This window comes from Salvelinus alpinus, chromosome 24 (genome assembly GCF_045679555.1).
Source record: "Salvelinus alpinus chromosome 24, SLU_Salpinus.1, whole genome shotgun sequence".
Classification (NCBI taxonomy): Eukaryota; Metazoa; Chordata; class Actinopteri; order Salmoniformes; family Salmonidae; genus Salvelinus; species Salvelinus alpinus.
The window spans coordinates 41,578,724-41,602,134 of record NC_092109.1 but is presented as its reverse complement, the minus strand read 5'-3'; the positions used below and the strand labels follow the sequence as shown (position 1 = coordinate 41,602,134).

General features: G+C 42.1%; 1 protein-coding gene across 1 annotated transcript in view; it reads right to left on the bottom strand.

The window, feature by feature from the left end:
• LOC139551908 (FRAS1-related extracellular matrix protein 2-like) overlaps positions 1-23,411 on the bottom strand; it is a 275,653-nt gene that overhangs the window by 221,950 nt on the left and 30,292 nt on the right. Inside the window, exons 6-7 of the mRNA XM_071363246.1 lie at positions 9,431-10,969; positions 77-3,605 (exon numbers count right to left, since the gene is read on the bottom strand). Coding sequence (XP_071219347.1) covers positions 77-3,605; positions 9,431-10,969 — 5,068 coding nt within the window. The remainder of the gene's footprint in view (positions 1-76; positions 3,606-9,430; positions 10,970-23,411) is intronic.

Sequence of the window (23,411 nt, the reverse complement as noted above, 5' to 3'; positions counted from 1 at the left end):
TAAGAAATCATATACCCAAAGCAATCAATCGATCAAAAAATCAATAATCAATAATACCGATTGGCTGGTGTCTTACCTTGACTGAAGGTGTCGATGGAGTCGTTCCCTTTGCCCAGGTTGATGAGGTAACCATGCTTGGGTTCCGTGGTGACGTGGAACACTAAGGAAGCCGGAACGCTGTCCCTGTCTAACGCCCGTAGAACCTTGGACGTCACGGGGAACCCCAGGTGCCCCGTGGACAGGATCCTCAGTGTCGGGGCGCCCTTATTCACCACCAGCTGGGGGACATCGTTATCTATGGCCACCACCGTGATCTTAATCGTCTGTGGGCGCCGTGTCTCGAACACCGTGTCGGGGAACACGAAGAAGTCAGTGTGCGTCCCGTCGGTCATAGTAAATGAGAAGGAGTCTTCGGAGGTCTCGGTGCCATCGTGTTTGTAGCTGATGAGGTTCTCGCTGAGGTCTTGCTTGGTGAAGATGGTGACCGGTGAGGTGTGGTTATAGAGGAGTTTGCCGTGCACCGGTGGTTGGGTGACGGTGAACTTCAACAACAGGTCAGCTGTGTCCTGGTCCTCTGCGGTCAGCTCGAATGGCGTGAGGAGTTTACTCTGCCCCTCGGTGACCACAAGTCCGTGAAACGTTAAAACTGGTTTCTTGTTATCCACTTCCACGATAGCGACTCGGAACGTACGGAACACCGGGTTGTAACCGTCGGTTACCTCAAACTCGAAACTGTCCATCTTGACTTCGTCGTCCGAGGTATGGATGTAGTAGACTTTACTGCCAGCCAGCTGGAGTTGGGTGAATGACACGATGGGGATCCCTGGTGTATCAGTACACTCCAGGTGTCCTCTAACTGGAGCTCTGGTGATGGTGAACACCAAACGTTCATCTGGACTGTTGAGATCGCTAGTACTGAGAAGATGTGTGGTCAATGTCACTCTACCGCCTTCCTTCAGAGAGACTCCCTTGCTGACCACGTCTGGGTAGACCATGTCGATGCTCCTGATGGTGATGTAGAAGTAACGATCGATCAGAGGGTTCATGCCGTCGGTGACGTCGAACTTGACCAGGTCACAGATGCCTTCCTGACCAATGTGTGTGTAAACGATCAACCTTTTGTCCACATCCCTCTGTGTGAAATTCATGCCTAACATGATGTTCTCCAGAGAACCAGATGCGGTTTTCCTCTGAAGAACACCCTGAACAGGACCGAAGCGGATCACATAGCTCAACGCTCCATCGTCTGAGTCTAGATCGGTGGCTTTGAGGACCTTGTTGTTGATCTCTTTCGCCTCACCTACTTCTACCTCCAGACCGACATTAACCAGCATTCTCGGTGTCTCGTCGTCGAGGGCGATGATTATAACCATGGCCGTTTTCTCTACCGAATATTTCCCGTCTGTTAGAATGACGTCGAAGCTGTCCTCGGTGGTCTCAGAGTCGTCATGTACGTAGATGAAACTGGAAGCTTCCCTGATCTGCTCTAAGGTGAAGTTTATGACTGGGACTGAGCCTGTGGCTAGCTGGTTGAGGATGAAGCCGTGTTTGGGCAGTTTGGAGATGATGAATGTCAGCTCCTCTGCTGGGATATCAGTGTCTGCTCCGTTCAGGAGATGAGTGTCTATGACTATATTCATCCCCTCTATCACAACTATCTCCCTCAAGTAAATCTCTGGCTTTTCATCATTAGCCGGAATAATCACAATAGGGAAGAAATGCCTTTTTGAGAAGTTGATACCGTCGGAGCATCTAAATGTGAACCTGTCCTCTACGGGTTCTAACCCCTTGTGGATACTCTGAACATAATATACATGTCCTTCTCTAATGTCTCTAATGTAGAAGGCGCTGACTGCTGTCCCTGAACGTGAACTCTCTGATCCAGGAGCTGGGGAGACGTTCTCCACATAACCAGACGTGGGCTGGACGATGACGGTGCAGAGAATATCGTCACTGGTTGTGTCTTTGTCTTCGGCCTTTAAATACTGTGCTCCGATGGCATACTTCTCTCCTTCGACAACGATGAACTGGTCACTTACGGTTACCTCAGGGGCCTGGTTGTCAACGGGGATGATTGTGACGCGGACGTGGACACCGTTGACCTTGTTCCTGCCCACTGACCAATCATCTGACATGTCAGTTAGGGTGAGGTTGAAGCTGTCCTTGATGGACGTCAGCCCAATCTCTCCGCCGGTGTGGGCGTACACCACTAAACCGTTGATGATGTCGGCTTGGGTGAACTTCACGTTATGCGCCCCAGCAACCAGGATGACACCAAACATGGGCGCGTTCTCGATGATGAAGGTCAGCTGGAGGTCGTCGGTGTCCTCGTCCCACCCCTGGAGGAAACTCGTCGTGATCTCCATAGCTCCATTCTCTAAGACGTCCACGTGTGAACAGACCGTCCCGGCCGGTAAACTGACAGTCGGCGTCTCGTCGTCAACGGGCTTCACGACGACTCTGACTTTAACCGTGATGACGTGGATTCCATCGCTGACGTCGAGTTGGAACACGTCGCTCACCGTCTTGTCGCCATTTTGGACGTATGTGATCTTCCTGTCCGAGATGTCCTCTAGGTAGAAAGCTCCCCCTTTGGGTAGGTCTGAGAAGGCATGCTGGACTTGGCCGTGCTGCGGAGGCTGGCTGAGGGTAAACGATATCTGTTTACTGTCTGTGTCTGGGTCTGATGTGTCCAACTCAGCACTGGATATCACATGCACGCCTTGCTCAAACACAGAAAAGCCAGTGTTAGTGATCTGTGGTGGTTTGTTGTCAACTGGCTGGAGGAAAATCCTGAAAGCCCCCTCGATGCTATTCCCGGCCGTATCTTCGACAGAGAACCGGAACTGGAGGACATGAGCCGTGATGCCCAGCTCCTGATCGGGAGGACTGTAGGATATCTTGTGGTGATTGACCTGAGCCTGCGTGAACTCGTTGACCTCAGTGTCGGGGCTCTCGGTCAGAACAATGGACCCGAACACCACCGGGCTGTTCTTGTCTGTGTCTGTTGGCGGCTGGATCACTGTATATTTCAGGTCGCGGTCTTCAGAGTCTAGATCGGTGTACAGAAGCATGTTCTTACCGAAATGAGTCAGCTGGTACTCCTGAACAGTCACTTGGAGCGTAGTACCAGGAAAAAGCTCAGGGGGAACGTCGTCGATGGGTAGAACCCTGATGATGAACGTGCTCTCGCCCGATTCGTTAGGCGGGTCATTGTCATCATGGACTTTGAACACAAACTGGTCTATGACTGTATCAGTGTTATGTGGTCCGGTGTGTTTATAGAACACCTTCCCGTCTGTGATGTCTTTCTGCAGCCACTCTGTCACCTCCTTCTCATACACCTCATCCTCAGCGTTGAACTTCCACGACTCGGGGTCCTCTGGGGCGTCGGACTGCCTCAGCAGCAACCCCCCGATGGTCGAGAATGGCGGCTCGATCATGAATTTGATCGTGGAATCTTCTGAGTCGATGTCAGCGGCGCTGAGCATCAGAGGAGAGATGGCCGTAATCTGGTTCTTGAAGAGCCCAAGACCAGTGTTGACGTTGATGATGGGAGGCTCGTCGTCCATGGGAACAATCGTCAAGGGAAACAGGAACTCCACCTGAGAGAGAAAGAGAGAGAGAGAGAGAGAGAGAGAGAGAGAGAGAGAGAGAGAGAGAGAGAGAGAGAGAGAGAGAGAGAGAGGTTTATTTCAATAAGGTCTATAGAAATACACAATACACTGGATCCCCATCTTATTACTAACAACAGCGACACCGCAACATACTTAAAAGCGTAGGTGTTGGACTGATAAAGTATGAATGAAAAGAACACAAATTGGTGTTGTCATTAAGGTGGTAAAGCCTTGTTCAAGCCAGAATGGCCGACAGGGCAGGAGAGTACCTCCTGTTTTTGTAGCGTGAGGAAGCTTAATGTACATGTACAACCCCTTGACAGGACGCTAGTCTATCACAGTGCCAAGCAGAGAGGCATTGGGACGCAAGCCTTCCAAATGGGCTAAATGCCTTTTACGCTCGCTTTGAGAAAAGCATCACTGAAGCATGCATGAGAGCACCAGCTGTTCCGGACGACTGTGTGGTTACGCTTTCCTGAGCAAGACCTTTTAAAACTTCTTATGGCTGCAGCCCGACACCGGTACACTTATGACAACATCCAGCTCAAGTGCAGGGCGCGAAATTCAAAATCTATTTTTTTTTTATATTTAACTTTCACACATTAACAAGTCCAATACAGCATATGAAAGGTACACATCTTGTGAATCAAGCCAACATGTCCGATTTTTAAAATGTTTTACAGGGAAGACAAAATATGTAAATCTATTAGCTAACCACGTTAGCAAAAGACACCACTTTTTTTACTCCACCAGTTTTTTACTCCATCAGTAGCTATCACAAATTCGACCAAATAAAGATATATATAGCCACTAACCAAGAAACAACTTCATAAGATGACAGTCTGATAACATATTTATTGTATAGCATATGTTTTTTTAGAAAAATGTGCATATTTCAGGTATAAATCATAAATAAATCATAAATTACATTTCAGCTACAATCAGAAATTGCACCGAAAGCAGCCATAACATTTACAGACACCAACGTCAAATACCTAATTACTCATCATAAAACATTTCTGAAAAATACATAGTGTGCAGCAACTGAAAGACAGGCATCTTGTGATTCCAGACAATATTTCCGATTTATTAAATGTTTTACAGCGAAAACAAAATTTAGCGCTATATTAGCATAGCCACAATAGCCAGAAACACTTGGGCGCCCACGACCAGTTCACATGCACGACAGATATATGAAATAACATCATAAATTGGGTCTTACTTTTGCTGATCTTTCATCAGAATGTTGATCAAGGTGTCCTTTGTCCAGATGAGTCGTTGTTTGGATTCAGAATGGCAACTTTCCCTCTTCATTTAGCATGGGCACTAGCCGAGTGGCACGGATCTCTCCAACGTGAACAAAGTCAGAGAAAGGAACACGGCAAAACTCCCGAAAAAATTCAAATAATCTGATTAAACTATATTGAAAAAACATACATTACGATGATATGGTCACATGTATCAAATAAAATCCGAGCCGGAGATAGTTGTCCTCCATAACGGCAGCAAAACAGAAGGCAATCTCACTTCCAAGTCGCGCGCTTCAGAGTACCGGAAGTGGACGGTCACGTCAAAGAAATAGCTTTTATTCCACCTCAGACCAAGATAAACACAACATTTCTTCTCTCACATCCTCTTGACACCCAGAGGAAGGCGTATGAAGTGTACGTAGGGTCCTACGTATCATGACCATGTATAGGCAGAACGTTGAACAGAGCATAGATTTCTGACATTCTACTTCCTGGTCAGGGAAAGTGCTGCCAAACGACTTCTGTTTCACTCAGAGAAATAATTCAAACGGTTTTAGAAACTAGAGATTGTTTTCTATCCAATAGTAATAATAATATGCATATTGTACGAGCAGGAATTGAGTACGAGGCCGTTTGAAATGGGCACCTTTTTTCTGGCTACTCAATAATTTCCCTTGCAGCCATAACAGGTTATTAATTAAAAGTCAAATTAAAAATCATAAAATTACAAGTGTTACACATTGGTTTAAAGATTAACTTCTTGTTAATCCAGCCGCTGTGTCAGATTTCAAATTGGCTTTACGACGAAAGCATACCATGCGATTATCTGAGGACAGCGCCCCGTTTACAAAAGCATACAAACATTTTACAGCCAAGTAAAGGAATTACAAAAGTCAGAAATAGCGATAAAATGTATCACTTACCTTTGATGATCTTCATATGGTGCAGTCACAAGAGTCCCTGTTACACAATAAATGTTTGTTTTGTTCGATAAAGTCCCTCTTTATGTCCCAAAAAATCAGTTTTGTTGATGCGTTTTGTTCAGTAATTCACTGGCTCAAAGGCGCTCACAACATGCAGACGAATACATCCTAATAGTAACGGTAAAGTTTGTCGAAACATGTCAAACGATGTTTATAATTAATCCTAAGGTTGTCTATTGTCTAACTAATCAATAATGTTTCAACTGGACAGTAGCGTCTTCAATAGAAAGGAAAAACAGCGAAAGGCGCGCAATCGGTCAAGCGCGGAAACTAGCTCTGGTTCATTCTAGAGTCCACATAGAAAATGGTCTCATTCTTCCTCATTCTTCCGAATACAAGCCTGAAACAATGTCTAAAGACTGTTTACATCTAGTGGAAGCCATAGGAACTGCAATCTGGGTCATAACCATCAATTGAAAAGTACCCACATCAAAAATATCCCACTTCCTGGATGGATTTTCACAAGGTTGCAGGGCCAGACGGATTACCAGGACGTGTACTCAGAGCATGCGCTGACCAACTGGCATTTTCAACCTCTCCCTGACCGTCTGTACTATCTTCATGTTTGAAGCATACCACCATAGTCCCTGTGCCCAAGAAAGCATAGGTAACCTGCCTAAATGACTACCGCCCAGTAGCACCCACGTCGGTAGCCACGAAGTGCTTTGAAAGGCTGGTCATGTCTCACATCAACACCATCATCACAGAAACCCTCGATCCACTCCAATTTGCATACCGCCCCAACAGATCCACAGATAATGCAAACCTAATGGCACTCCACACTGACCTCTCCCACCCGGACAAAGGGAACACCTATGTCAGAATGAAGATCATTGACTACAGCTCAGCATTTAACACCATACTACCCTCAAAGCTCATCACTAGCCTAAGTACCCTGGGACTAAACACCTTCCTCTGCAACTGGATTCTGGACTTCCTGACGGGCTGCACCCAGGTGAAATGGGTAGGCAACAACACATCTGCCATGCTGATCCTCAACACGGGGCCCTCTCAGGGGTTCAAGCTTAGTCCCATCCTGTACTCCCTGATCACCCACAACTGCATGGCCAAGCACGACTTCAACAGCATCATTAAGTTTGTTGACAACACAGCGGTGGTAGGCCTGATCACCGACAACGATGAGACAGACTATAGGGAGGAGGTCAGAGACCTGGCAGTGTGGTGCCAGGACAACAATCTCTCCCTCGACATGAGCAAGACAAAGGTGATGATCGTGGACTACAGGAAAAGGAGGGCCGAACACGCCCCTATTCACTTCGACAGGGCTGTAGTGAAGCGGGTCAAGAGTTTCAAGTTCCTTGGTGTCCACATCATCAACAAACTATCATGGTCCAAACACACCAAGAAAGTCGTGAAGAGGGCACGACATTTCCTTTTTCAACCTCAGGAGACTGAAAAGATTTGTCATGGGTCCCCAGATCCTCAAAAACGTTGAGAGAGAGGATCCTGACCGGTTGCATCACCGCCTGGTATGGCAACTGCTCTTGAACTGAGCATAAGGCCCTACAGAGGGTAGTGTGTACAGCCCAGTACATCACTGGGGCCAAGCTTCCTGTCTTCAAGGACCTACAAGGACCTACAGTTGAAGTCAGAAGTTTACATCCACTTAGGTTGGAGTCATTAAAACTTGTTTTTCAACCACTTCAACCATTAATTGTTAACAAACTATAGTTTTGACAAGTTGGTTAGGACATCTACTTTGTGAATGACACAAGTAATTTTGCCAACAATTGTTTACAGACAGATTATTTCACTTTTAACTCACTGTATCACAATTCCAGTGGGTCAGAAGTTTACATACACTAAATAGACTGTGCCTTTAAACAGCTTGGAAAATTCCAGAAAATGATGTCACGGCTTTAGAAGCTTCTGATAGGCTAATTGACATAATTTGAGTCAATTGGAGGTGTACCTGTGGATGTATTTCAATGCCTACCTTCAAACTCAGTGCCTATTTGCTTGACATCAAGTCTAGTTCATCCTTGGGAGCAATTTCCAAATGCCGGAAAGTACCACATTCATCTGTACAAACAATAGTACGCAAGTATAAACACCATGGGACCACGCAGCCGTCATACCACTCAGGAAGGAGACTCGTTCTGTCTCCTAGAGATGAACATACTTGGTGAGAAAAGTGCAAATCAATCAAAGAACAACAGCAAAGGACCTTGTGAAGATGCTAGAGGAAACGTGTACAAAAGTATCTATATCCACAGTAAAACGAGTCCTACATCTACATAACCTGAAAGGCCGCTCAGCAAGGAAGAAGCCACTGCTACAAACCGCCATAAAAAAGCCAGACCAGGGTTTGCAGTTGCACATGGGGACAAAGAATTGTAATTTTTGGAGAAATGTCCTTTGGTCTGATGAAACAAAAATAGAACTGTTTGGCCATAATGACCATCGTTATGTTTGGATGGGGGTGGCAGCATCATGTTGTGGGGGTGCTTTGCTGCAGGAGGGACTGGTGCACTTCACAAAATAGATCAAAATAGGCATCATGAGGCAGGAAAATTATGTGGATATAATGAAGCAACATCTCAAGACATCAGTCAGGAAGTGAAATCTTGGTCACAAATGGGTCTTCCAAATGGACAATGACCCCAAGCATACTTCCAAAGTTGTGGCAAAATGGCTTAAGGACAACAAAGTCAGTTAGGATCACCACTTTATTTTTACAATATGAAATGTCAGAATAATATTAGATAGAGTTATTTATTTCAGCTTTTATTTCTTTCATCACATTCCCAGTGGGTCAGAAGTTTACATACACTCAATTAGTATTTGGTAGAATTGCCTTTAAATTGTTTAACTTGGGTCAAACGTGTCAGGTAGCCTTCCACAAGCTTCCCACAATAAGTTGGGTGAATTCTGGCCAATTCTTCCTGACAGAGCTGGTGTAACTGAGTCAGGTTTGTAGGCCTCCTTGCTCGCGCACACTTTTTCAGTTCTGCCCACACATGTTCTATAGGATGAGGTTAGGGCTTTGTGATGGCCACTCCAATACCTTGACTTTGTTGTCCTTAAGCCATTTTGCCACAACTTTGGAAGTATGCTTGGGGTAATTGTCCATTTGGAAGTCTAATCATCATCTGTCTATAAACAACTGTTGGAAAAATGTTTTGTGTCAGGCACAAAGTTGATGTCCTAACCGACTTGCCAAAACTATAGTTTGTTAACAAGAAATTTGTGGAGTGGTTGAAAAATGAGTTTTAATGACTCCAACCTAAGTGTATGTCAACTTCCGACTTCAACTGTAGCCTCGCTATTGATATTTTATTGTTACTTTTTAAAAATAAATTATTTATTATTAAAAATAAATAAAAAAATTGTAAATATTTTCTTAACTCTATTTCCATAAAACTGCAACCCCAAACCTTCCAATCTGAAGGAGGACACTCTAACCACAAGGCCACTGAGTTGTTCATGAAAGACAGTAATTGGGAGCTTATGCAGGCTTTTCTGTTCTTTTTCAATAAGGTAACGTTACATGGTATCAATAGCAATGAATGCTGAATTATTTGATACAATTAAACATTTTCATAAATAAGATAAATACCTGGTTCTTGCCATCTGTCATTCTAAAGATGATGTTGTCACTGTACGTGTCGCTGCCGTCGTGTTGGTAGATGACCACACCCGTATTCAGGTCGGCAGCCGTGAAGAACTTCCTGCGCGACCCCAGGACTGTGAGGTCGCCGTGGCGGAGCCCGTCGACGACGGATACCGTAACAGCGTCCAGGTCGTCCTCGTCACTGATCTCCAGGTTGTGGGTAGAGAAAAGGGGGCGGGACTGACCTTCGTAAAGCAGCTGACCCGTGTTCCGCGTCACGACCGGCGCCAGAGAGTTAATCGGCTTCACCACAATCATGAACGCAAAGGGGTCCGAGACTGCCACATCCGGATCCACCACCTCAAACTCTATCTGAAAGATCCTCTCCGTGTCTGAGTCCAGGGAGGGGGGCTTGTAAGCTATTTTCAGGTCCCGTAGGTCTCTCTGATAAAATGAGGTGATGGGTAGGTTCCTGTCATCCGTGCTAACTATATAACCATCCTCATAAGAGAGGGGGGAGGTGATGTTGAAGATAAGTTCATCAGGGTTCGACTCAAGGTCCTCCGCAGCCAGCATGTCAGTGGTCAGAGCTGTCATCACAAACTGACTCACCTCCATCATCAGCATTGCCATGAAGCTGGGTTTAGGAGGAGTGTTCGCCTCTCCCTCCTTGATATGGATCATCAGTTGGAAATACTCTTCTTTTATTATGTTTCCCTCTTTATCACATAGTTCAACAACCATGGGCACATAGTCTCTGTTGGGGGATTTGTGAACAAACATGTGCTCGTAACGGATGTCAGATTGGATGAATTCGTCACAGTCCATAATTTTAGTGAGGCCATCATCTACAAGTCTTCCGTACTTGGGGAGAGCGCTACCACTCGCGAAAGAATTCACCTTGCATTTTTTAGAGTTTCTGTCATAAGTGAATTCCAAAATCTTTTTATCAATGGCATTACTAACGCCGTTCAGTTTAACAACGGTCAGGGGCATGTTTTTGGTGAGAACCTCCAGTTGCGTAAAAACCACCTCTACCTCCGTCATGAATGGGATGATAACGGTTTCGGTTTGAGTATCATACCTGAGCTGTAGCCTCACTCTGTCCTTAGCCAGGCTCCTCGAGCCGAAGTGGGAGTAGGTGACGTCGTTGGGACCGAAATCACACGGAAACTTTTTGGGAGACAGGTGTCCGGGTCTCTGGGAAAGCGGCTGGTTATCCAGAACGGTGATGCTGCACCGGTCCCCCGGTTGCGTTTGAATCACCAAATCATTGACAGGATCAATGAAAACGGATCTCCCGAAAGGCACGCGTATTCCGTTATTTGCAACCAGTATCGCATCCTCAGACAGTTCTGACCTCAACGGGAATGATAATCCGTAGCTATCTGGGAGCTGTGCCACGCCGCTACCTGAAAGCGACGCGGCAAGGAGGATAAATCTATAAAATAGTAGCATAGTGGGAGTCAGTGGATATAATCCAACACAAACGCTTTTAAACGGTATGTTTTGGAGAAGTGTCCGGTCTGTTGTTGTTATCCTATCCTACAGTTAAAATCCGTTACAGAAGGGGAGACAGAAAAATGAATGAGAGACGGAGTGAAAATCCATACATGCATCAACGTGACAGAGCGGCATTCTCAATGAGACATTTGCGCGCACAGTTTTAACTTCAGGCACTTGGGGACCAGTGTGAGAGCTCCCGCCCACCTCCACAGGCTATTGGATGATTGTGAGGAAGGAATGCGCGAGGGAGACTGTGAATATGGTTATTGCTATCCGGGATCCTTGGGACGTCCATACCCTAAAACCTAAAAAAAACCTTAACCCCTACTCTTACCCTACATTTAACAGTAATCATAACCCTTACCTAACCCTCAACCTAACCTTAACCCTTACCTTACCCATTTTCAATTTCAACTTCAATGGGGGTAAGGACTTCCCAAGAAGCCTGGATAGAAAAGACCCTGTGAATAGACAGAGGTGACACCCAGAAGAAAGGAGGAAACTAGAAAAATACTGTGAATGAAGGAAAAAAGTCATATGCAAATAGGCCTGCATGGGTGTTCAAAAATGTCCCATTTCAGTAGCCTACAACATTTCAATGTTCTAACACTGTTGGGTTTGTTGATGACTGTAGGTCTACATAGCCTACAACATTTCAATGTTCTAACACTGCAGGGTTTGTTGATGACTGTAGGTCTACATAGCCTACAACATTTCAATGTTCTAACACTGCAGGGTTTGTTGATGACTGTAGGTCTACATAGCCTACAACATTTCAATGTTCTAACACTGCTGGGTTTGTTGATGACTGTAGGTCTACATAGCCTACAACATTTCAATGTTCTAACACTGCTGGGTTTGTTGATGACTGTAGGTCTACATAGCCTACAACATTTCAATGTTCTAACACTGCTGGGTTTGTTGATGACTGTAGGTCTACATAGCCTACAACATTTCAATGTTCTAACACTGCAGGGTTTGTTGATGACTGTAGGTCTACATAGCCTACAACATTTCAATGTTCTAACACTGCAGGGTTTGTTGATGACTGTAGGTCTACATAGCCTACAACATTTCAATGTTCTAACACTGCAGGGTTTGTTGATGACTGTAGGTCTAAATAGCCTACAGATTGTTCTAAATAAACCAAAACCCAGCGTTTAGTAATAGGCTAGGAAGGGCACTCAACACGCTCGGCACTGACACAGATGACTGATGATTGGCTGAAAGAAATGAATAATATGAACCTTTCTGGGAGCTGTTTTTGTTAGATTTCATTGCAGCTTTTGATATCATTGATCGGGAAATCTATTTACTGAAAAAAACGTTACATCCTCTGCCTTATCATGGATTGAGAGTTACCTATCTAATAGAACACAGAGTTACCTATCTAATAGAACACAGAGTTACCTATCTAATAGAACACAGAGTTACCTATCTAATAGAACACAGAGTTACCTATCTAATAGAACACAGAGTTACCTATCTAATAGAACACAGAGTTACCTAGCTAATAGAACACAGAGTTACCTATCTAATAGAACACAGAGTTACCTATCTAATAGAACACAGAGTTACCTAGCTAATAGAACACAGAGTTACCTATCTATTAGAACACAGAGTTACCTATCTAATAGAACACAGAGTTACCTATCTAATAGAACACAGAGTTACCTATCTAATAGAACACAGAGTTACCTATCTAATAGAACACAGAGTTACCTATCTAATAGAACACAGAGTTACCTAGCTAATAGAACACAGAGTTACCTATCTAATAGAACACAGATTTGCCTAGCTAATAGAACACAGAGTTACCTATCTAATAGAACTCAGATTTGCCTAGCTAATAGAACACAGAGTTACCTATCTAATAGAACACAGAGTTACCTAGCTAATAGAACACAGAGTTACCTATCTAATAGAACACAGAGTTACCTATCTAATAGAACACAGAGTTACCTGTCTAATAGAACACAGAGTTACCTATCTAATAGAACACAGAGTTACCTATCTAATAGAACACAGAGTTACCTATCTAATAGAACACAGAGTTACCTATCTAATAGAACACAGAGTTACCTATCTAATAGAACACAGAGTTACCTATCTAATAGAACACAGAGTTACCTATCTAATAGAACACAGAGTTACCTATCTAATAGAACACAGAGTTACCTATCTAATAGAACACAGAGTTACCTATCTAATAGAACACAGATTTGCCTAGCTAATAGAACACAGAGTTACCTATCTAATAGAACACAGATTTGCCTAGCTAATAGAACACAGAGTTACCTATCTAATAGAACACAGAGTTACCTATCTAATAGAACACAGAGTTACCTAGCTAATAGAACCCAGAGTTACCTAGCTAATAGAACCCAGAGTTACCTAGCTAATAGAACACAGATTTACCTAGCTAATAGAACACAGAGTTACCTAGCTAATAGAACCCAGAGTTACCTAGCTAATAGAACACAGAGTTACCTATCTAATAGAACACAGAGTTACCTATCTAATAGAACACAGAGTTACCTATCTAATAGAACACAGAGTTACCTATCTAATAGAACACAGAGTTACCTAGCTAATAGAACACAGAGTTACCTATCTAATAGAACACAGAGTTACCTATCTAATAGAACACAGAGTTACCTAGCTAATAGAACCCATAGTTACCTATCTAATAGAACACAGAGTTACCTAGCTAATAGAACACAGAGTTACCTATCTATTAGAACACAGAGTTACCTATCTAATAGAACACAGAGTTACCTATCTAATAGAACACAGAGTTACCTATCGAATAGAACACAGAGTTACCTATCTAATAGAACACAGAGTTACCTAGCTAATAGAACACAGAGTTACCTATCTAATAGAACACAGATTTGCCTAGCTAATAGAACACAGAGTTACCTATCTAATAGAACACAGAGTTACCTAGCTAATAGAACACAGAGTTACCTATCTAATAGAACACAGAGTTACCTATCTAATAGAACACAGAGTTACCTGTCTAATAGAACACAGAGTTACCTATCTAATAGAACACAGAGTTACCTATCTAATAGAACACAGAGTTACCTATCTAATAGAACACAGAGTTACCTATCTAATAGAACACAGAGTTACCTATCTAATAGAACACAGAGTTACCTATCTAATAGAACACAGAGTTACCTATCTAATAGAACACAGAGTTACCTATCTAATAGAACCCAGAGTTGCCTATCTAATAGAACACAGAGTTACCTATCTAATAGAACACAGAGTTACCTATCTAATAGAACACAGATTTGCCTAGCTAATAGAACACAGAGTTACCTATCTAATAGAACACAGATTTGCCTAGCTAATAGAACACAGAGTTACCTATCTAATAGAACACAGAGTTACCTATCTAATAGAACACAGAGTTACCTAGCTAATAGAACCCAGAGTTACCTAGCTAATAGAACCCAGAGTTACCTAGCTAATAGAACACAGATTTACCTAGCTAATAGAACACAGAGTTACCTAGCTAATAGAACCCAGAGTTACCTAGCTAATAGAACACAGAGTTACCTATCTAATAGAACACAGAGTTACCTATCTAATAGAACACAGAGTTACCTATCTAATAGAACACAGAGTTACCTAGCTAATAGAACACAGAGTTACCTATCTAATAGAACACAGAGTTACCTAGCTAATAGAACCCATAGTTACCTATCTAATAGAACACAGAGTTACCTAGCTAATAGAACCCAGAGTTACCTATCTAATAGAACACAGAGTTACCTATCTAATAGAACACAGAGTTACCTATCTAATAGAACACAGAGTTACCTAGCTAATAGAACACAGAGTTACCTAGCTAATAGAACCCAGAGTTACCTAGCTAATAGAACACAGAGTTACCTGTCTAATAGAACACAGAGTTACCTATCTAATAGAACCCAGAGTTACCTGTCTAATAGAACACAGAGTTACCTATCTAATAGAACCCATAGTTACCTAGCTAATAGAACCCAGAGTTACCTAGCTAATAGAACCCAGAGTTACCTATCTAATAGAACACAGAGTTACCTATCTGATAGAACACATATTTACCTAGCTAATAGAACCCAGAGTTACCTAGCTAATAGAACACAGAGTTACCTATCTATTAGAACCCAGAGTTACCTATCTAATAGAACACAGAGTTACCTATCTAATAGAACACAGAGTTACCTATCTAATAGAACACAGAGTTACCTATCTAATAGAACACAGAGTTACCTATCTAATAGAACACAGAGTTACCTATCTAATAGAACCCAGAGTTACCTATCTAATAGAACACAGAGTTACCTATCTAATAGAACACAGATTTACCTATTCAATTCAATTCAATTTTCAATTCAAGGGGCTTTATTGGCATGGGAAACATGTGTTAACATTGCCAAAGCAAGTGAGGTAGATATTATACAAAAGTGAAATAAACAATACAAATTAACAGTAAACATTACACATACAGAAGTTTCAAAACAATAAAGACATTACAAATGTTATATTATATATATACAGTGTTGTAACAATGTACAAATGGTTAAAGCACACAAGTTAAAATAAATAAGCATAAATATGGGTTGTATTTACAATGGTGTTTGTTCTTCACTGGTTGCCCTTTTCTTGTGGCAACAGGTCACAAATCTTGCTGCTGTGATGGCACACTGTGGAATTTCTCCCAGTAGATATGGGAGTTTATCAAAATTGGATTTGTTTTCAAATTCTTTGTGGATCTGTGTAATCTGAGGGAAATATGTCTCTCTAATATGGTCATACATTGGGCAGGAGGTTAGGAAGTGCAGCTCAGTTTCCACCTCATTTTGTGGGCAGTGTGCACATAGCCTGTCTTCTCTTGAGAGCCATGTCTGCCTACGGCGGCCTTTCTCAATAGCAAGGCTATGCTCACTGAGTCTGTACATAGTCAAAGCTTTCCTTAAGTTTGGGTCAGTCACAGTGGTCAGGTATTCTGCCACTGTGTACTCTCTGTTTAGGGCCAAATAGCATTCTAGTTTGCTCAGTTTTTTTGTTAATTCTTTCCAATGTGTCAAGTAATTATCTTTTTGTTTTCTCATGATTTGGTTGGGTCTAATTGTGCTGTTGTCCTGGGGCTCTGTGGGGTGTGTTTGTGTTTGTGAACAGAGCCCTAGGACCAGCTTGCTTAGGGGACTCTTCTCCAGGTTCATCTCTCTGTAGGTGATGGCTTTGTTATGGAAGGTTTGGGAATCGCTTCCTTTTAGGTGGTTGTAGAATTTAACGGCTCTTTTCTGGATTTTGATAATTAGTGGGTATCGGCCTAATTCTGCTCTGCATGCATTATTTGGTGTTCTACGTTGTACACGGAGGATATTTTTGCAGAATTCTGCATGCAGAGTCTCAATTTGGTGTTTGTCCCATTTTGTGAAATCTTGGTTGGTGAGCGGACCCCAGACCTCACAACCATAAAGGGCAATGGGCTCTATGACTGATTCAAGTATTTTTAGCCAGATCCTAATTGGTATGTTGAAATTTATGTTCCTTTTGATGGCATAGAAGGCCCTTCTTGCCTTGTCTCTCAGATCGTTCACAGCTTTGTGGAAGTTACCTGTGGTGCTGATGTTTAGGCCGAGGTATGTATAGTTTTTTGTGTGCTCTAGGGCAACGGTGTCTAGATGGAATTTGTGGTCCTGGTGACTGGACCTTTTTTGGAACACCATTATTTTGGTCTTACTGAGATTTACTGTCAGGGCCCAGGTCTGACAGAATCTGTGCAGAAGATCTAGGTGCTGCTGTAGGCCCTCCTTGGTTGGTGACAGAAGCACCAGATCATCAGCAAACAGTAGACATTTGACTTCGGATTCTAGTAGGGTGAGACCGGGTGCTGCAGACTGTTCTAGTGCCCGCGCCAATTCGTTGATATATATGTTGAAGAGGGTGGGGCTTAAGCTGCATCCCTGTCTCACCCCACGACCCTGTGTGAAGAAATGTGTGTGTTTTTTGCCAATTTTAACCGCACACTTGTTGTTTGTGTACATGGATTTTATAATGTCGTATGTTTTACCCCCAACACCACTTTCCATCAATTTGTATAGCAGACCCTCATGCCAAATTGAGTCGAAAGCTTTTTTGAAATCAACAAAGCATGAGAAGACTTTGCCTTTGTTTTGGTTTGTTTGGTTGTCAATTAGGGTGTGTAGGGTGAATACATGGTCTGTTGTATGGTCATTTGGTAAAAAGCCAATTTGACATTTGCTCAGTACATTGTTTTCATTGAGGAAATGTACGAGTCTGCTGTTAATGATAATGCAGAGGATTTTCCCAAGGTTACTGTTGACGCATATTCCACGGTAGTTATTGGGGTCAAATTTGTCTCCAATTTTGTGGATTGGGGTGATCAGTCCATTCTAATACCTATCTAATAGAACACAGAGTTACCTATCTAATAGAACACATATTTGCCTAGCTAATAGAACACAGAGTTACCTATCTAATAGAACACAGAGTTACCTATCTAATAGAACACAGAGTTACCTATCTAATAGAACCCAGAGTTACCTATCTAATAGAACACAGAGTTACCTATCTAATAGAACACAGAGTTACCTAGCTAATAGAACACAGATTTACCTATCTAATAGAACACAGAGTTACCTATCTAATAGAACACAGAGTTACCTATCTAATAGAACACAGAGTTACCTAGCTAATAGAACACAGATTTACCTATCTAATAGAACACAGAGTTACCTATCTAATAGAACACAGAGTTACCTATCTAATAGAACACAGAGTTACCTATCTAATAGAACACAGAGTTACCTAGCTAATAGAACACAGATTTACCTATCTAATAGAACACAGAGTTACCTATCTAATAGAACCCAGAGTTACCTATCTAATAGAACACAGAGTTACCTATCTGATAGAACACAGAGGTACCTATCTGATAGAACACAGAGTTACCTATCTAATAGAACCCAGAGTTACCTATCTAATAGAACACAGAGTTACCTATCTAATAGAACACAGAGTTACCTATCTGATAGAACACAGAGTTGCCTATCTATTAGAACACATAGTTACCTATCTAATAGAACACAGAGTTACCTATCTAATAGAACACAGATTTACCTATCTAATAGAACACAGTTACCTATCTAATAGAACACAGAGTAACCTATCTAATAGAACACAGAGTTACCTAGCTAATAGAACCCAGAGTTACCTAGCTAATAGAACACAGAGTTACCTATCTAATAGAACCCAGAGTTACCTATCTATTAGAACACAGAGTTACCTATCTAATAGAACACAGAGTTACCTATCTAATAGAACACAGAGTTACCTAGCTAATAGAACCCAGAGTTACCTAGCTAATAGAACACAGAGTTACCTATCTAATGGAACACAGAGTTACCTATCTAATAGAACATAGAGTTACCTAGCTAATAGAACACAGAGTTACCTATCTAATAGAACCCAGAGTTACCTAGCTAATAGAACACAGAGTTACCTAGCTAATAGAACACAGAGTTATCTATCTAATAGAACACAGAGGGTTTTATTTAATGAAAGCCTCTCTAATGCAAGTTCAGTTGAGTATGGTGTACCGCAGGGCAGCCGGCTAGGGCCATTATTCTTTTCTGTTTTTACTAATACCTTCCACTGACCTTGAATAAAGCCTGCATGTCTATGTACACTGACGACTCAACCATATACAGGTCGACTGGAACAGTAAAGTAAATAACTGACGCCCTTAACATATAGCTTCGGTCAGCTTTAGAATGGGTAACTAGCAATAGGCAGGTGCTAAATATCTCAAGAACTAAAAGTATAATTATTTTGGACACTCACTAAACCATTAACCTCATCTAAATCAAATCAAATCAAATGTTATTGGTCACATACACATGGTTAGCAGATGTTAATGCGAGTGTAGCGAAATGCTTGTGCTTCTAGTTCCGACCGTGCAGTAATATCTAACAAGTAATCTAACAATTTCACAACAACTATCTTATACACACAAGTGTAAAGGAATGAATAATAATATGTACATATAAAGATATGGATGAGCGATGGCCGAACGGCATAGGCAAGATACAGTAGATGGTATAGAGTACAGTATATACAGAAGAGATTAGTAATGTAGGCTATGTAAACATTATATAACGTGGCATTGTTTAAAGTGACTAGTGATACATTTATTACATCCAATTTTTTATTATTAAAGTGGCTAGAGATTTGAGTCAGTATGTTGGCAGCCGCCACTCAATGTTAGTGGTGGCTGTTTAACAGTCTGATGGCCTTGAGATAGAAGCTGTTTTTCAGTCTCTCGGTCCCAGTTTTGATGCACCTGTACTGACCTCACCTTTTGGATTATAGCGGGGTGAACAGGCAGTGGCTCGGGTGGTTGTTGTCCTTGATGATCTTTTTGGCCTTCCTGTGACATCGGGTGGTGTAGGTGTCCTGGAGGGTAGGTAGTTTGCCCCCGGTGATGCGTTGTGCAGACCTCACTACCCTCTGGAGAACCTTCCGGTTATGGGCGGACCAGCTGCCGTACCAGGCGGTGATACAGCCCGACAGGATGCTCTCGATTGTGCATCTGTAAAAGTTTGTGAGTGTTTTTGGTGACAAGCCACATTTCTTCAGCCTCCTGAGGTTGAAGAGGCGCTGTTGTGCCTTCTTCAACACGCTGTCTGTGTGCGTGGACCATTTCAATCCACCGAGGAACTTAAAACTTTCCACCTTCTCCACTGCTGTCCCGTCGATGTGGATAGGGGCTGCTCCCTTTACTGTTTCCTGAAGTCCACGATCATCTCCTTTGTTTTGTTGACGTTGAGTGTGAGGTTATTTTCCTGACACCACACTACGAGGGCCCTCACCTCCTTCCTGTAGGCCGTCTCGTCATTGTTGGTAATCAAGCCCACAACTGTTGTGTCGTCTGCAAACTTGATGATTGAGTTGGAGGCGTGCATGGCCACACGGTCGTGGGTGAACAGGGAGTACAGGAGAGGGCTGAGAACGCACCCATGTGGGGCCCCAGTGTTGAGGATCAGCGGGGTGGAGATGTTGTTACCTACCCTCACCTGGGGGCGGCCCGTCAGAAAGTCCAGGAACCAGTTGCACAGGGCGGGGTCGAGACCCAGGGTCTTGAGCTTAATGACGAGGTTGGAGTGTACTATGGTGTTAGATCTATTATTGAATAATGTGGCGATTGAGCAAGTCAAGGAGACTAAACTTTTTGATGTAACGCTAGATAGCAAGCTGTCATGGTCAAAATATATTTATATTTTACCTTTATTTAACCAGGTAGGCTAGTTGAGAACAAGGTCTCATTTACAACTGCGACCTGGCCAAGATAAAGCAAAGCAGTGCAACACAAACAACAACACAGAGTTACACATGGAATCACAAACATACAGTCAATAATACAATAGAAAAAGTATATATACAGTGTGTGCAAATGATGTAGGATAAGGGAGGTAAGGCAATGAATAGGCCATAGTGTCTAAATAATTACAATATAGCAATTAAACACTGGAGGGATAGATGTGCAGAAGATGAGTGTGCAAGCAGAGATACTGGGGTGCAAAAGAGCTAAATAAATAAAATAAATAACAGTATGGGGATGAGGTAGTTGGATTGGCTATTTACAGATAGGCTACGTATAGGTGCAGTGATCTGTGAGCTGCTCTGACAGCTGGTGCTTAAAGCTATAAAAAAAATATATACTCAATGGTTTCTAAAATGGGAAGAGGTCTGTCCATGATAAGGAGTTGCTCTACATCAACCAGGCAGGTCATACAGGCCCAAGTTTTGTCTCACCTGGATTACTGCCCAGCGGTATGCATGTCAGTCTTTCCTGGCTCAAAGTGGAGGAGAGATTGACGTGCATCTCTATTGGTCTTTGTGTGAGGTGTTGATGGATGAAAGGTACCGAACTGTCTGTTCAAGCAGTTGGCCCACGGATCGGACACTCATCGGTACCAAACAAGACATTCAGCCAGAGGTCTCTTCACAGTCCCCAGGTCCAGAACAGAGGCAGGGAAACACACAGTATTACATAGAGCCATGACTAAATGGAACTCTGCCACGCCAGGTACTGTAACTCAAGATAGCAATAAAACAGATTCAAAAACCAGATTAAAGAACACCTTACAGCACGACGGGGACTGTGAAGAGACACAAGCATTTTATATACAGTGGGGAGAACAAGTATTTGATACACTGCCGATTTTGCAGGTTTTCCTACTTACAAGGCATGTAGAGTTCTGTAATTCTTATCATAGGTACACTTCAACTGTGAGAGACGGAATCTAAAACAAAAATCCAGAAAATCACATTGTATGATTTTTAAGCAATTAATCTGCATTTTATTGTATGACATAAGTATTTGATCACCTACCAACCAGTAAGAATTCCGGCTCTCACAGACCTGCTTCTTTAAGAAGCCCTCCTGTTCTCCACTCATTACCTGTATTAACTGCACCTGTTTGAACTCGTTACCTGTATAAAAGACACCATGGCCAAGACCAGAGAGCTGTGTAAGGACATCAGGGGTTTGTCTGGGGCTCCATGCAAGATCTCACTTCGTGGGGCATCAATGATCATGAGGAAGGTGAGGGATCAGCCCAGAACTACACGGCAGGACCTGGTCAATGACCTGAAGAGAGCTGAGACCACAGTCTCAAAGAAAACCATTAGTAACACACTACGCCGTCATGGATTAAAATCCTGCAGCGCACGCAAGGTCCCCCTGCTCAAGCCAGCGCATGTCCAGGCCCTTCTGAAGTTTGCCAATGACCATCTGGATGATCCAGAGGAGGAATGGGAGAAGGTCATGTGGTCTGATGAGACAAAAATAGAGCTTTTTGGTCTAAACTCCACTAGCCGTGTTTGGAGGAAGAAGAAGGATGAGTACAACCCCAAGAACACCATCCCAACCGTGAAGCATGGAGGTGGAAACATCATTCTCTGGGGATGCTTTTCTGCAAAGGGGACAGGACGACTGCACCGTATTGAGGGGAGGATGGATGGGGCCATGTATCGCAAGATCTTGGCCAACAACCTCCTTCCCTCAGTAAGAGCATTGAAGATTGGTCGTGGCTGGGTCTTCCAGCATGACAACGACCCGAAACACACAGCCAGGGCAACTAAGGAGTGGCTCCGTAAGAAGCATCTCAAGGTCCTGGAGTGGCCTAGCCAGTCTCCAGACCTGAACCCAATAGAAAATCTTTGGAGGAAGCTGAAAGTCCGTATTGCCCAGCGACAGCCCCGAAACCTGAAGGATCTGGAGAAGGTCTGTATGGAGGAGTGGGCCAAAATCCCTGCTGTAGTGTGTGCAAACCTGGTCAAGAACTACAGGAAACGTATGATCTCTGTAATTGCAAACAAAGGTTTCTGTACCAAATATTAAGTTCTGCTTTTCTGATGTATCAAATGCTTATGTCATGCAATAAAATGCAAATTAATTACTTAAAAACCATACAATGTGATTTTCTGGATTTTTTTATTTATTTATTTTATTTTTTAGATTCCGTCTCTCACAGTTGAAGTGTACCTATGATAAAAATTACAGACCTCTACATGCTTTGTAAGTAGGAAAACCTGGAAAATCGGCAGTGTATTAAATACTTGTTCTCCCCACTGTATTTAGTATTGTATTATGTATTGTTATGTGTTGAATTATGTATAGTATTTTGTATTGTAGTATATATTGTATTATGTAATGTAATATGTATTGTATTATGTATTGTAATATGTATTGTAATATGTATTGTATTATGTATTGTATTTTATATTGTATTATGCATTGTATTATGTATTGTATTATGCATTGTATTACGTATTATATTTTATATTGTATTATGCATTATAGTATGTATTGTATTATGTATTGTATTATATATTGTATTATGCATTGTATTATGTATTGTATTACATATTGTATTTTATATTGTATTATGCATTGTATTATGTATTGTATTATGTAGTGTAAATTGTTTTGAAATATGTATTGTATTTTATATTGTATTATGTATTGTATTGTGTAGTGTAATTCGTATTGTATTATGTATTGTATTATATATGGTATTATGTATGATAGTATGTATTGTATTATGTATTGTATTATATATTGTATTGTGTATGGTATTATATATTGTATTGTGTATGGTATTATATATTGTATTATGTAATGTATTATATATTGTATTATGTATGGTTAAATGCATTGCATTTTGTATGGTATTATGTATTGTATTGTGTATGGGCTTATATATTGTATTATGTAATGTATTATATATTGTATTATGTATGGTTAAATGCATTGCATTTTGTATGGTATTATGTATTGTATTGTGAATATTATGTATTTTATTTGTTGTGGGTTGTTTCCTGTTTGGACCCAAGGAAGAGTAGCCGTTGCCTTGGCAGCAGCTAATTGGGGATCCTAATAGAAATACTAAAT